At 40.9% G+C, this 13,406-nt stretch overlaps 1 protein-coding gene across 3 annotated transcripts in view; it reads left to right on the forward strand.

Moving 5' to 3' along the window:
* Slc25a13 (solute carrier family 25 member 13) overlaps positions 1–13,406 on the forward strand; it is a 207,817-nt gene that overhangs the window by 135,394 nt on the left and 59,017 nt on the right. For all 3 annotated transcript variants that reach the window (XM_008855219.2, XM_029557227.1, XM_029557226.1), the window contains one exon: positions 12,114–12,166. In XM_008855219.2, the coding sequence (XP_008853441.1) occupies positions 12,114–12,166 (53 nt within the window). The remainder of the gene's footprint in view (positions 1–12,113; positions 12,167–13,406) is intronic.

A 13,406-nucleotide genomic window follows, 5' to 3' on the forward strand; every position in this document is an offset into this window, starting at 1 on the left:
TAAGGATAAATTGTTATAGAACCAGGTCATGAAGAATCAGTCTTGTTGTAAGTATTTATTTATTTATTTATTTATTTGATCTTTTTGAGACAGGGTCTCCCTGTAGCCCCAGCTGGCCTGGAACTCACGATGTAGACCAGGCTGGCCTCAATCTCACAGAAATCCATCTACCTCTGTTTCCTAGTGCCCAGTGCTGGGATTAAAGGTGTGCACTACCACGCCCAGCTTTATGGACTTTTATGGATTTTTATGGGTACTGAAGTAGATGTCAAGGGTGCCTTGAGAGACCCTTGCCTAACACCACTAAATGTCTTTAGTTTGCCTTGTCACTTTGTTTTTAACATTCAGTTCTTTCTCTTTCCTCTGGGACAACACCAGATAGATTCTGATTCTGATTCTTGGTTATATCCTGTGTGTGTGTGTGTGTGTGTGTGTGTGTGTGTGTGTGTGTGTGTGTGTGTGTGTGTATAAAAGAGCTCCAAAAGTTTTCATGCCGAATGACTGGCTGTTGGCTATGTAAAGTGGCTTCACCCTCTTGGCTGGTTCAGCTGTGGCTGTGTGAGATGAAAGCCTCTGCTTTAACTTCAGGAAAAGAGTAGTAAACTGGCATAGAGAGGACCACCCATTCTCATCACTGAAGACATAGCTCTTTGCCCGTTTCGAGGTTTATAAATAGCCATTTATCTAACTGCTTTGGTGCCTGAACCCTCAGGGCAGGGACTGAAGCTCTCTGTCAGAATGACAAGCGGAGTGTGAATGTTCTTAGCTCTGCTAGCCAGTGGATTTTAAAACAAAAGATTGACTGTAAAACTCTTGCTTAGTTCCCATCTTTAGTTTGGATTTTGAAAGCAAAGAGATGATAGGTTAAAGACAGTAATAGTGAGTTATAATCTTCCTGTGTAAATGATGTATTCCTATTCTGGACTGCTTAGAGACCAATGCCCTTTAGTTCTTTGCAGACAATTACTAAATCTGTGTCACTGCATATTTTTAAATGTTTATCATCAGGCCAGAGAGAGAGAGTGGATGAAAATGTAGATAACCCATGGGAAACTATAGCTATTACTACTACTACTACTACTACTACTACTACTACTATAGCTATTACTACTACTACTACTAATAATAATAATAATGGAGATACATTGAAGTATTTCTGAGGCCCAGTATTATAACTTCAATGTACAAAGTCAAGACATAAAACACAAACATGTGATTCTTTGTATATTTCACATTGAAAGTGTGCAGCTATTTTGAAAGTTTATAAATCTAGGGGAAAGTGATCAAATTTAAATTTTAAGACTATAAACTTGCTGCTATTAATACTTTCTCCTGACAGTAGTTGATATGGTGGACTGCATCTCTAATTTGGAAACATACTGTAAAATATTGAGCATTTCTATCATAACATGTATAATTGATATTTTCCTGAGTAGGATGCTTTGAGAATTTGGCATAAATGAAGTCTCCTATTTTAAACTATCTCTGTGTATGCTTTTTCAAATGCTGGTGAATGATTGAGAGAGAGAAGGTGCCTTTTGCCTCATGTGTTTTTAGTCCAAGGTAATAACTCTCTGCCACACTGTCTTTTTTTCTTGTAACAAGAACACAGGAGGCTGGTTTTTTATTTAAAAGTAGTTCTCAGGCTGGAGTGATGGCTCAGCAGTTAAGAGCACAGGCTGTTCTTTCAGAGGACCCAGGTTTGAGTCCCAGCACCCTCCTGGCAACTAACAACCATCTGTAACTCCAGTTCTAGGGGATCTGACACCCTCTTTTGGCTTTGGCAGGACATTGCACGCATGTGGTACACTTATATACCTGAAGGCAAAACACTCATGCACATAAAATAAAAATAATAATAATTTTTTTATAAGTAGTTCCCAGCCCAGTGTGGTGGCATCATGCAGAGGCAGGCAGATCTTTGTGAGTTCAAGGCCAGCCTGGTCTACATAGTGAGTTCCAGGACAGCTGGGGCTACAGGGAGACCCTGTCTCAAAAAGACCAAAAAAAAAAAAAAGGTAGTTCCCAATGGAACTAGAGTGAAGGTTACTGTTAGAGAATTCTTTCAGTGCATCAGGACTGGCTGTTTTGCTTTTCTTTTTCTCTGACAACTGCCAACATCTGCACACAATCCTGGAGATTACCAGGTGGTAATCAGAGTGCACGTCTGCATCTCTGCTGTGGTCACCAGGAGGATGATCACCACAGATGGTGACCAGTAGAGTGTTTTTGAGAGTCATAGAAACTAATACTGTAAACCGGTTAGTGCTTACTCTCCATTTACTCTCCACACTTAGTCTAGGGCCCTCTGTCTGTAGGACACTTTTTTGTATAACCTTTGGTTTTGGGGGAAAATCTCCTTTGGAGTCCTGTGACACTGGCTTCCCAAATTTCTGCAGTGAGGGCCCCTTTCTTACAAGAAAATGACTACCTTTCCTTGTTATTTCTGCAATTTTTGAATATCTACCCCTCAAGCTAAGTAGATAATCCAGGATTCCCTGAAGTCACTTGTAAAAATCTTTGTTTCCTCTCTAGTTTCCAGACCGATTTAACGCACTCAGAGGTGTTTTAAATCCTTAATGAATTACCTGACAGTTCCTTTGGTCTGAATGAATGACCTGAGCAAATGGCTCAGCCATTGACTTGCTATAGTCTCTGCTTGAATAGGAGAAACAATTGCTTGTCTAGTCATCCATGATCAAATGTTCTTCACGTTCCAGAAAGAGCTAATCTCTGCTTTTGAGTTTTATGACACCCTGCTCTCCAGTGCTTCACGTAGTAAGATGAGTCAGTGGCCTTAGAAACTGAAAGATGTTTGAGGAAGACTTTGGTGGGGGCAGGGAATGTATTCAAGAGAAATCAGAGCTATACTACCAGAAATACTTGGTAAAGGAAATTTTTTGTTGGTTGGAGAAGCCCTAAAAGAACAGTTTAAAAGTAGAAAAACAGGGGCTGGAGAGATGGCTCAGTGGTTAAGAACACTGGTGGTTCTTGCAGAAGACCTGGGTTCGAATCCCAGCACCCACATGGCAGCTAACAACTGTCTGTAGCTGCAGTTCCAGGGGATCCGATGGCCTCTTCTGGCCTCACGGGCATTGCATGGCATGGGTACACTTACCTATATACAAGCAATATACTCATACACATAAAATAAAAATAATAAAATGTTTTTTAACCAGAAAAACAATCCCAGAAAAAGAAATTGGATCATTTTTCTAAATTAAACTTAATTTGGAGCAGTATTTATTGTTTGATCTAATTGGCATATAAATAATAAAAAAATTTTAAACCCTACAAAATAATAGAAAAAAAAAAAGATTTAATTAGCTTATTGTCCAGGCTTACAAAGTTTTAAATGAGTCTATTGGCTTCAAAGCCAGCATCCTCTATCCTGAAATGTTCTCAAGGTGACATCTAGAGGATGTTGTGATATCTCAGGAAGCCACTGATAAGTATATATTCTAGAAGAAAGCTGTCTGGCAGCCTGTTTAAGCGAAGTCTCTTGTTCTGGCTGAAGGCATAATAGACGAGATATCCAGATGCTGTGGACTTCTAGTAAGAGTCCTCCATGCTTAGTTCTTGTGGATAAAAATAGACCTTAAGTTGTAATGCCAATATAAAATGATGGATGTTTCCATGACTCTTACTGGCATGACATAACAACAAGTACACCTTAGAAGAATCCACAGTTAATCTGAGAACTGCCCTGGTCTGCTCTTGTCCAGCAGAACTTTTCATGTGTACAGAATGGGTTACTTGGACTCATTTTCACGACAAATTTCTGTACATTTTCATTTAGGGTGTTAAATTGTAGAAGTGTCAAAAGATAGATATTTGATGATAGGAAATCAAGAGTGAGCAAAAATACTTGGAGAGTTTATATGTTAGGCTATTAAATCTCCGGGAATTTGCATTGAGCTAACTATAGCAAGCACAGGAACTTACTAGCTAAGATTAAGGTGACAGAAACTTGAGCTAAAGTGGGCAAGAGCATTAGTAGAGGCTTGAGAGGGCTGGATAAAAACCAGTGATGAGCTTAGACAGCTGGGGAAGGAAACAAGTCTTGGAATTATATGCAGCCTGGAGGAGAGATTAATGAGCACATTTGTTTCAAGGCTCCAGAACAGTAATATAAAAGCTTATGATATATGAGAAATAGATTTAACCTCATAGTTTGAATACAAAGTGACGAGGATCCTGAAAGTTACATGTGCTAGAGTGGAAAACTGAAAGAGACTATATGACCCTTCTCAACAGTCTTTACTTCTAGACCTTAATAACATTCATTTTTATATTTTAGCACTCAGACTCCCAAAAGCATCGTGAGCCATAGCTTAGACTCTGATTTCAAATCTGAATAAAGCAATAAACCCCAGTAAACAGGCACTGGAATGCCAATCAGTGCCTGCCCCCCCCCCCACAACACACCCCTCCTTTCCCTGCCCCACAGTCCAACCTCCTGCCAGTAGCAGCCCTGAGAGCCTTTGGAAAACTGGGCTGTGGTGAGGCTTTGAAACAGGATAGCATGTTTGGAAAGGTGGAAGAGCCTCATGCCTGCGGCAATGAGTCCGAAGCAGACAGACAGATGGGATGAGGAGGAGGGAGGAAAGAATGCTTGAACAAGTGAGGAGAGAAGGGCATAGAAAAGGAATAAGCGTAAAAGCTGTAAGGCAGGCCTCCTGGTGTGCTGATTGCTCCAGAGTGAGGGTTAATCTAATGTTGAAAGCAAGGGGTGCTCTTAGGGGTGCTGGGAGCAAGAGTAGTGGCCTGCACAGTGAGGTCAAAAGGGGGGTTGCCATGGGATTCAAATTAAGTAATGCAACAGTGTGCAGGCTATGATAGGGTTATTTTGTATATTCATTTACCCCACCAAATTCTGCCCTGAATGCCTTCCACACCATTATATGTAGGCTACACCACCTTTCTCAGGTCTGGCCACTCCTTCAGAGTTTTGTTTAAATTAATAGTATGAGAGCTGGAGAGATGGCTCAGCTGTTAAGAGCACTGGCTGCTCTTACAGAGGACCTGGGTTGCTTCTCAGCATACATGTGATAGCTAACAACCGTCCCTAACCCAGTTCCAGGGGATCTGATGCCCTCTTATAACTTCTGCGGGCACTACACAACATGGGTGCACTTAACATTACACAGGCAATACACACATACACATAAAATATAAATAATAAATTAACACTGTGTGCTGCCTTTAGTTTTGACTTCCTTCCTCGTTAGAGACCCTGCAGCCCCTATGGGCATGCTCATTTTAGCTAGGACCATCCTTAGAACAGCAGCGAATGTGCCTGGATTTCAAGGATTATCAGCCTGGCCTCTGATCACCACCTTCCCCAAAGAGCCTGGTGTTTTTACCTACAGAGTGGAACGTGTGATGTCGCCCACCCAGCATTTAGGCGGGCTAAATGCCTTTCTTTGTGTGAAAGGCATAGTCAATGCGAAGTGCCAGTACCATGAGTTGGGCTTGGAGAAAAACTTCAGAACCCTCTGGGTTGGAAGAAATGCTTTCCTAGGGCATAGGAAGGCATTCGAGCAAGATGTTCACACAGGAAAAAAGCTAAACATAAAAGTATGGAGCCTGGTATGAGAGTCAGTGTTGGACATGAACCTAACTAAGTCATTGGATAGCTAATGAGTAACTTGGAAAAAGCTGCTCAGTCTCCTTACAGTCTGGTTTCTATGGAGGAAGAGGAGGGAAAATAAAATGAATGTTTATTGGTGATGATGATATAGTTCATCTTGAAGTGCTTACTGTGTGCCAGGCACTGTTCTGAAGATTGGTATTAATTCATTTTATCTTCACAACTGCCCTAAGAAGGTGGAGCCATAATTATTCCCATTTTGCAGATATGGAAACTAAGGTATAAAGAGATTAGTTCATGGGGACTGGAGAGATCACCCCACAGTTAAGAGCACTGACTGCTCTTGCAGGAGACCTGGGTTTGAATCCCAGCACCCACATGGTGGCTAACAACCATCTGAACTCCAGTTCCAGGGAATCTGATGCCCTCTTCTGACCTCTTTGGATACTGTACAACAAGGATACACTTATATACATGCAGGCATAACACTCATACACATAAAATAAAAGTTAAAAAAAAGAGATTAGTTCACTTGCAGACAATTTCACAGCCAGTAAATAGCAGTTAGAAGTTAAACCCAGCATTTAGTCAGTAGGCCAATCCCCTTAGCCACTTGGCTCCTCTGCCACCCATGAGAAATTGCAGTGTAAACAGTTGATGATTATCAGCAAAAGTTGAAAGACATTTAAATTCTTAACCAAAATACTCTATTTTAGCTTTTAAAAAAAACCCAACAACCATAGTTGAAGATTTTGTTTTTTATTTTCCTAAGTGTATTTTTATTTTATCTGTACCTACAGTTCGGTGGGTTCCCTCAATTGTCAATCCAAGCATGTTTTCCTGGCTTAGGATTGGTTCATACAAGGACAGCATAAGACAATGGGGACAGCATTCATTATATACCTTACCTACTGCTGAATTATAAGCATTATTCAAGATGAATTGCTTCTTATGAATAAGAAACAACCCAAGGCTATGGCTTGAGAAGGTGGAAAGAAGTATTATATTTTTTGGATATGTAAAGTAGATGATAGGTATCTGGTGCCCTGTATACATTTATTCTTGTAATTATCAAATAAACCAGCACATTGCAATTAGCACTCTTGTTTCAAGAATGCAGAACCTAGAGTTTTTGAGTGAATTTAGGCAACATCAAGTCAACACGAAAGAGGTTCACACCTAGAATTTCAACCCAAGTCTTTCTGTGCCCTTTGCTGTTCAGTTGTGGCCAGCCATTGGAAATAAATAGCTTTAAGTGGGCTAGCATTATTTTTTAATTAGTTAATTAATTAATTAATTTTGGTCTTTTTGAGACAGGGTCTCCCTGCAGCCTGAGCTGTCCTGGAGCCCACTATGTAGACCAGGCTGGCCTTGAACTCAGAGAGATCCGCCTGCCTCTGCCTCCCGAGTGCTGGGATTAAAGGCATGTGCCACCCTGCCCAGCAGTTAATTTCTTTTTAATTTATATATATATATGAATGGTTTTCCTGCATATATGTAAGTGCATATTTGTTGTGCATTGCCCATGGAGGCCAGAAGAATTCCCCCTGGAATTAGAGTTATAAACAGTTGTTAGCTGCCATGTGGATGCTAGGAACCAAAGCTGGGTCCTATGTAGGAGCAGCCAGTGCTCTTACCACTGAGTCACCCTCCATGGGCTAGCATTATCAATAAGGTTCTTTCACAGCCCTTGCCAACTCTGAAATTCCAGAATTAGATATTTATAACAGTTCTTAGGTAGAGAGCAGCATAGTAGGTTTCTAATCCCAATGCATTTCTCAGTGGACTCTCCTTTTGGGATGCTGTGTGAAGCTCATGTTCCTGAGGGCTCCTCCCACACCTCCAGCTCAGGTCTCATTGGTTGCTTGAGGGACTGGGATCTGAAGGAGCTGTGATTTATATCTCCAGACCATGAAATTTGAAGACAAAATACTACATTAATACTGTTCCCTGTAAATCTTTTCTCGCATTAGCAGCCTTCTGGCACAGTTGCCAACAAGGCATTGCCAATGTGCTGATGGAGCTAAAGTCAGAAGAGAAGATTAGGAACCCAACCACACTAATAAATTTCATTTGAGGCTGTTGGAAAATAGACTGCTGTTTTGACATTTTAGAAACAATACACACATCCAGCTTTTGTTTTGAATGGTTAAAATGAATTTCTAGGACCCAAAAGAAACATCTTATATTAGAAACCTGATTTTTCTGCTGAGTTACCCAGATGTCAAACACATACTCACTGAACTTTAAGTGTGATTGTGGCGAGGTGCCGTAACTGGCATGGTAGCTGTAGGCCTCATTAAGCTGTGTTATCCTTCTCCCTCTCAGGACCAGGTATGAAAAGGATTATTGGAATTCCCCCCTCTGAGACTTTTCACTGTCCCACAATTCATGACATCTCCAGAAAGAATCTTTATACAAAACTGAGGGTATCAAGGTCACATCTGTAGTGGGCTTCAGATTATAACCCAGAGCCACCTGTATTTTCTTATAAAGCTGGAGTAGACTAAGAAGAAGAATGATTCTTACCCTCTGCCTCCCTGAATGCCAACATCTGGCTCAGGTCTTAGGAATGGATGTGTAGTTTGTTTCATTCTTACTGAAGTAGAATTCTTCATTTAATATAAGGGAGCTTATTGTCTCTGATTATATTACTTTAATTTTTCTTACTGCCCCTGGCCTCTGACCTTGCCAGATGCCCTTCAGTTGCCTTTAGAACTTCTTACTCTTTGAACTCTGCTGTTTATTTTTAAAGCCACACCACCTGTCTGCAGAATTTGGTCCATGCTCCTTAGTGAGGCCTGAGTGTAAGATGCAGTGTGGTAACCAGGTGAGCTGATGTGCAGGGGCCATACTGCATGAGTGAACCAGGCTTCCCATCGCCAGTCAGATGTCCTGCAGCTCCCTTGAAGTCAGCCCTGTTTCCTTCATCGATTGACAGATACTAAAAATGATAATGTGCACTAAATAAGATTGTCATGTCAATTAATTTGTGTTAATTTGCATGTAACACATGTAATACCTGGTATGTAGTAAATGCCCTGAATAATACCATTATTATTGTTAGATCTGTGTTCAGCTGCAGCCTCTAGTCATCTTGCTGACTCTGAATGGACCATAGTCTTAAGACTTCAGTGTGTTTGCACCACATCATTCTTGCCTTCCATTCTCTTCTCCGGGGAGCTTGGGCTGACTCCTAGAATCTCAGCGCAAATAGGTCTGCTCCTTTGATGCATTTCTCCCTCCTGCAGGCACAATAACTGGTTCCCTCTGCTAAACTCTTTTAGTAATTTGATGCCCGGCACCCTCGGTACTCATCAAACTGTTAGTTGTTTTGTCCCCTTTCTAGTACCTAGAGACAAGTAGTCTTCCTTTTCTATAAACTGAGACATTTTTAGGGGAATGTACCTACCTCCTTATGCTCAGCCCACTTCATTCCAGCACCAGGCACGGGCAAAGTCTCTGGGAAGATGTTTGCTCCATGAAGAAATATTTCCCTCTCTATTTTAATCTTAAACACAGGGTTTTCTGTTTCGTTTAGTTATGCCATTCACAGTACATCACTAAATTCATAGGATGGACAAATTTTAGTAGGCTCCAAGGCTGACTGAAGTTGTTGTATCTAACAATGCAGTCATTTGACTCTGGGCTATTTTGTATTAGTCATTTAAAATACTGCCACCAGGTAGTTACAGAGACAAGAGATCATCCTCCAGATCAGTGCATTCAGCCCATTCAGGTTTGCTCTACAATTTAATGATGAGAAAAGTACATTTTGGGAGTAGAGATTTAAGATAATAAGAATTAGTTTAAGCAGCATTTGCCCACATTTTCCTAGGAGAAATTAATGTATCTTCACCGGGTGATAGCGAAGCCTTTCTTCTCATTGTAAGTGGCTTCTTCAGAGGTTGATAGCAAGTGCATTTTAGGTGGTGGCAGCCACGCTGAGAATGAAAGAAAGCGCCAGGCTATGGCTCTGTCTTCCCACTTCCTTCCTGTGCTGCTTTGGGTCATCTAGAGTATAAAGAACAGAGCAGCGCCCAGGCTAGCAAGTCCACAGGGAAGCTTTGAGTAAAAGTGCACATATGAGCAGTAAAGGTCAAAATCTTGTGGAGATCTAAGACGGGGAATTACCCTGAAGCCTATCTCAGTGGGCCCAGAAGGCAGTCCAGCCCTCTCTGTGCCTTCCACAGGCTGTCTCCAGATCATGTTTTCTCTTTTGGTGTCCCCATACCTTATGCTGCACATTCTCTTCTTTCCACCAACCCGCTTGCTTTGCCTGTTTGTAGTTTCTGCCTCCTTGTGGCATTAAGGCATGCCTAGTTTCCAACTGGCCATTTTCCCTGCACAATGGGTGGAATCTTCTCATTCCTGCCACTGCTGATGGGCTACTTTGCCTCAGCAGACTTTCAGTCGTGTCTCTAGAGAAGGATCCTTGACAAGCCTGTGCATTATCTAGTTAGCAGTAGCCCCCAGAATGAAGTAACCTCTGAAAATACAGCCATCCAAAGGTGTTGTAAGCCTAAATGCCCTAGGATACTGACAGGTTATATCAGGGAACAGCTGATATTGAGTAGAAAAATGCATGTTAATCACATGACAGTTGAAGAGTGTCTGAGGGTATAAACTCCTGAGTGGAAGGACTTAGGTTTGAAATCCTAGCCTCACCATTTATCAGAGCCAATTACTTAACCTCAGTATACCTTAGTTTCCTCTCTCTGGGGTGGTTATAAGGATTAAATGGGTTAATAGAGTACTTCAAATGGTTCCTGGCACATAATAAACATTATATAGGCACGTCTTAAGTTTTCATTAGTGTCAGCTTCCTCATTGTTTAGTTTCACAGTGAAATGGATTTTCTTACCCTTTTCCTAAAACATGAAACTGTTTGGATCTATTTAGTTTCCCCCTTTTGTATAATGATGGGCAAAGAAAAACAAAACAAGAAACAAACTTCTTTCTATTGTGACACTATCAACAAGACAGTAAAAATGAAAACCCACACTGAGCACTGGTCCTTGATGTCTACCTTAGGGTAGGGTGGGGATGTTGGCAAATTGGATGCCTGGATTCTGTCTAAAGGAACGAATGTCACCTGTCTGAAGCGTATGTCAAGAAGAGGCCCAGGGCTGTCAGATTTGTCTGTCTGTCTTTGCAGAGAACTTGAATTATGCTTGAAAACTCATGCTAGTCAATCAAATACACCTATGGGTTGGAGACATACAGCCCACAGGCTATAAACTCTGGCTTCAGGCCTGCTCCTTTAAGAAGATGTGTGAGTAAGGCGGTTCTCTCAGCAGAGGAACTTGTGTAGATGATTTAGAAGTTACGCCTTCAGACTAAGGTAACACTATGGAGTCTTAAGGAGAGCAGGATTGCACATGTTGCTGGAACAGCCAGTGAATGGTTCCAAGAAAGATGTTTTTGTCTTTTTTACTTATTTCTTTCCCTAGAAAGAGCAAATTTAAATTGCTTTTTTGTTTTTTACGTATATGAGAAACTGTTTTAATTGATTTTCTTGCCAGCGTCCACACTTCCTCCTTAAGCTGGGAATCTTGGCAGGTTTCCGTTCAGCAGAATGTGGCCCTAATAGAATTCTTTGTGTGTTACCCCCATACCTCTTTCTATAGGCTTCCTCAGCTCTACCCAGTTTTTCATGCTAAAAACCAAGCAGCTTCACTTTGTCCCAGTTGTTCTCTCCCTGTGTCCTTTCCTGAGGCATGCCTGTATGTGCACATGTATACACACACGGGAGTGGGGAGGTAATAGTTGTCCTGCTTCCACATAGTGGCTGGACTGGTATTTTAAAAATATGAATTAGCACATTGTTCTTCTGCTTCAAATACTTGTTTCTCATGTAACTGGGAATAAGTAAGGCTCAGGGCTCAGCTCCTGTCCTGTGATGTGGCTGTAACATCTGGTGCCCACCTGTGCCTCTCTCCCCTGGTCTGCTCCTCCTGGGCCAGGCCAACATTCTCCCTCATTCTTTAGCATATAAGTCTTCCCTCTCATGTTTTCCCTGCCCCTTCTGTTCCACTTCTTGAAATGTATTTTCTCCAATTGTCAGTTTCCCAGAAAGTCCTCTCTCTTCATAAGACCGTGATCTTATTTTTTGGTGCTCATCATTAAGTTATAAAGTTGTTCTTTGACTGAACTATGAACAGATAGAAAGTATGAGAAAAGTATTAAAATATATGTATATTAAAATCTACTGATGGAGGAGGCAGAGGGAAGAAGCAAACTTCTTTGAGATAATGAGATTTCCTGTGTTACTAATACTGTTGACTTACCCAATGTGCAAACGATTCAGAATGGGGAAGGGAATTTACTTGGGGCTGATGTGGCTGTTAGAAGTCAGTACTTAAACATTCCATTTCAAGTATTCTCATTAAAGGTAATAGCAGAAAATTGCAGCAACGATTGCCCTAGTTTTTAAGTGGTGATGCCCTCTGCAGAGCTGTTGATTTGTTTAGTTAATGCTAATTTAGTTAATATACTCCTGCTTCTTGTTGATTTTTAGGTTTGCTGCCACAGTTATTGGGAGTTGCCCCAGAGAAGGCCATAAAACTTACAGTAAGTCTTTGAATCGAGGCTTCTTATTAAGGGAATTTACACATACTCCACAATCTCCACAATCTGGCAGGTATTCTGTGAATCAGCAGGTTTGTGGTGCTAACTCAGAGGTGCTAACTAAATTGATGGCCAGGGCAGTCAGCGCACATAGCTTCTCTTATTCTCCATATAACACTAAGTATCCTAAGTATCCAAAAATGTGATGATGAATTTGGAGAAGATTGTAGGTGGCTTGTGCCATGTCTTTTCTTCTTCTTTATCGTTGTCATCATCATCATCAGCAGCAGCAGCAGCATCTTTGAAGCAGCAATGGCAGGGCAATCCTGCAATATGTACCATATCAGGTACTTGATACATGTCATCTTACCATTTCAATCTAAAGTGTGACCCACTAGGTATGGCAGTGAGGCCCACAGTGTTCAGGTTGTCTCACTGTGGTCACATCATTCATGAGCCAGAGAACTAGAATGCCAAGTCAGGGTTTCTGACTTCAAAGCATGTCCTCTTGTACTTAACCCTGCTGTTTATGGAATGCATTTAGGGTATGTTCTAGGAGCATTTGTTAAAGCCAAGTATTGAGAGCTCTGCATTCCAGTTGAAGTTGAGCCTTCGTCAGACTTTGCCTAATGCTCAGTTCATGTCAACAGGTGGTTGATACTCAGTTTCAGTTTGTGCAGTGGATACCTATTGTGTGTAAACCACCTCAGAGCCCCAGAAAATTGAACTCTAGGTTTAGACTGAACCATGTAACCTTGGTCCCTGAAATTTTTTTTTGTGCCATTTTATGATGTAACTTTGAGATAGCTAATCCCTGGCCTGTATTTGCCAAAACTATACCATTGTTTCTTAAAATTGTTTATAGTACATATCATTTGGAGAATATTCTGTTTAATTAATGCAACTGATATTCTTTGAGAATCCTTGAGGCATTTGTAGATACTGAATAGCTACTAAGTTGAGAAAAGTCTACACAGCCCAAATTGGTTTCAATGAGGAGTTCTATTTTAAATTAAATCTTGTAGGAAGGCTTGATTTTGACTTTTAATTACAGCTTATAAGACAGTTTAAGTTATAAAATATATGTTTTCATTTGTAATATCAATGTCTCCCAGCTCACACTACTATAACCACAGGACATTTAAAAATTTTTGGACTCTTAAGCCATTTTTCTTTTTTTCTCTCTTTCTCTACCACCTCAGGTATGCCTTTTTTTTTTTTTTCTTTTTTATAAACTCCTTGT

This window comes from Nannospalax galili, unplaced genomic scaffold (assembly GCF_000622305.1).
Source record: "Nannospalax galili isolate Female #2095 unplaced genomic scaffold, S.galili_v1.0 scaffold187, whole genome shotgun sequence".
In the NCBI taxonomy this organism is placed as follows: Eukaryota; Metazoa; Chordata; class Mammalia; order Rodentia; family Spalacidae; genus Nannospalax; species Nannospalax galili.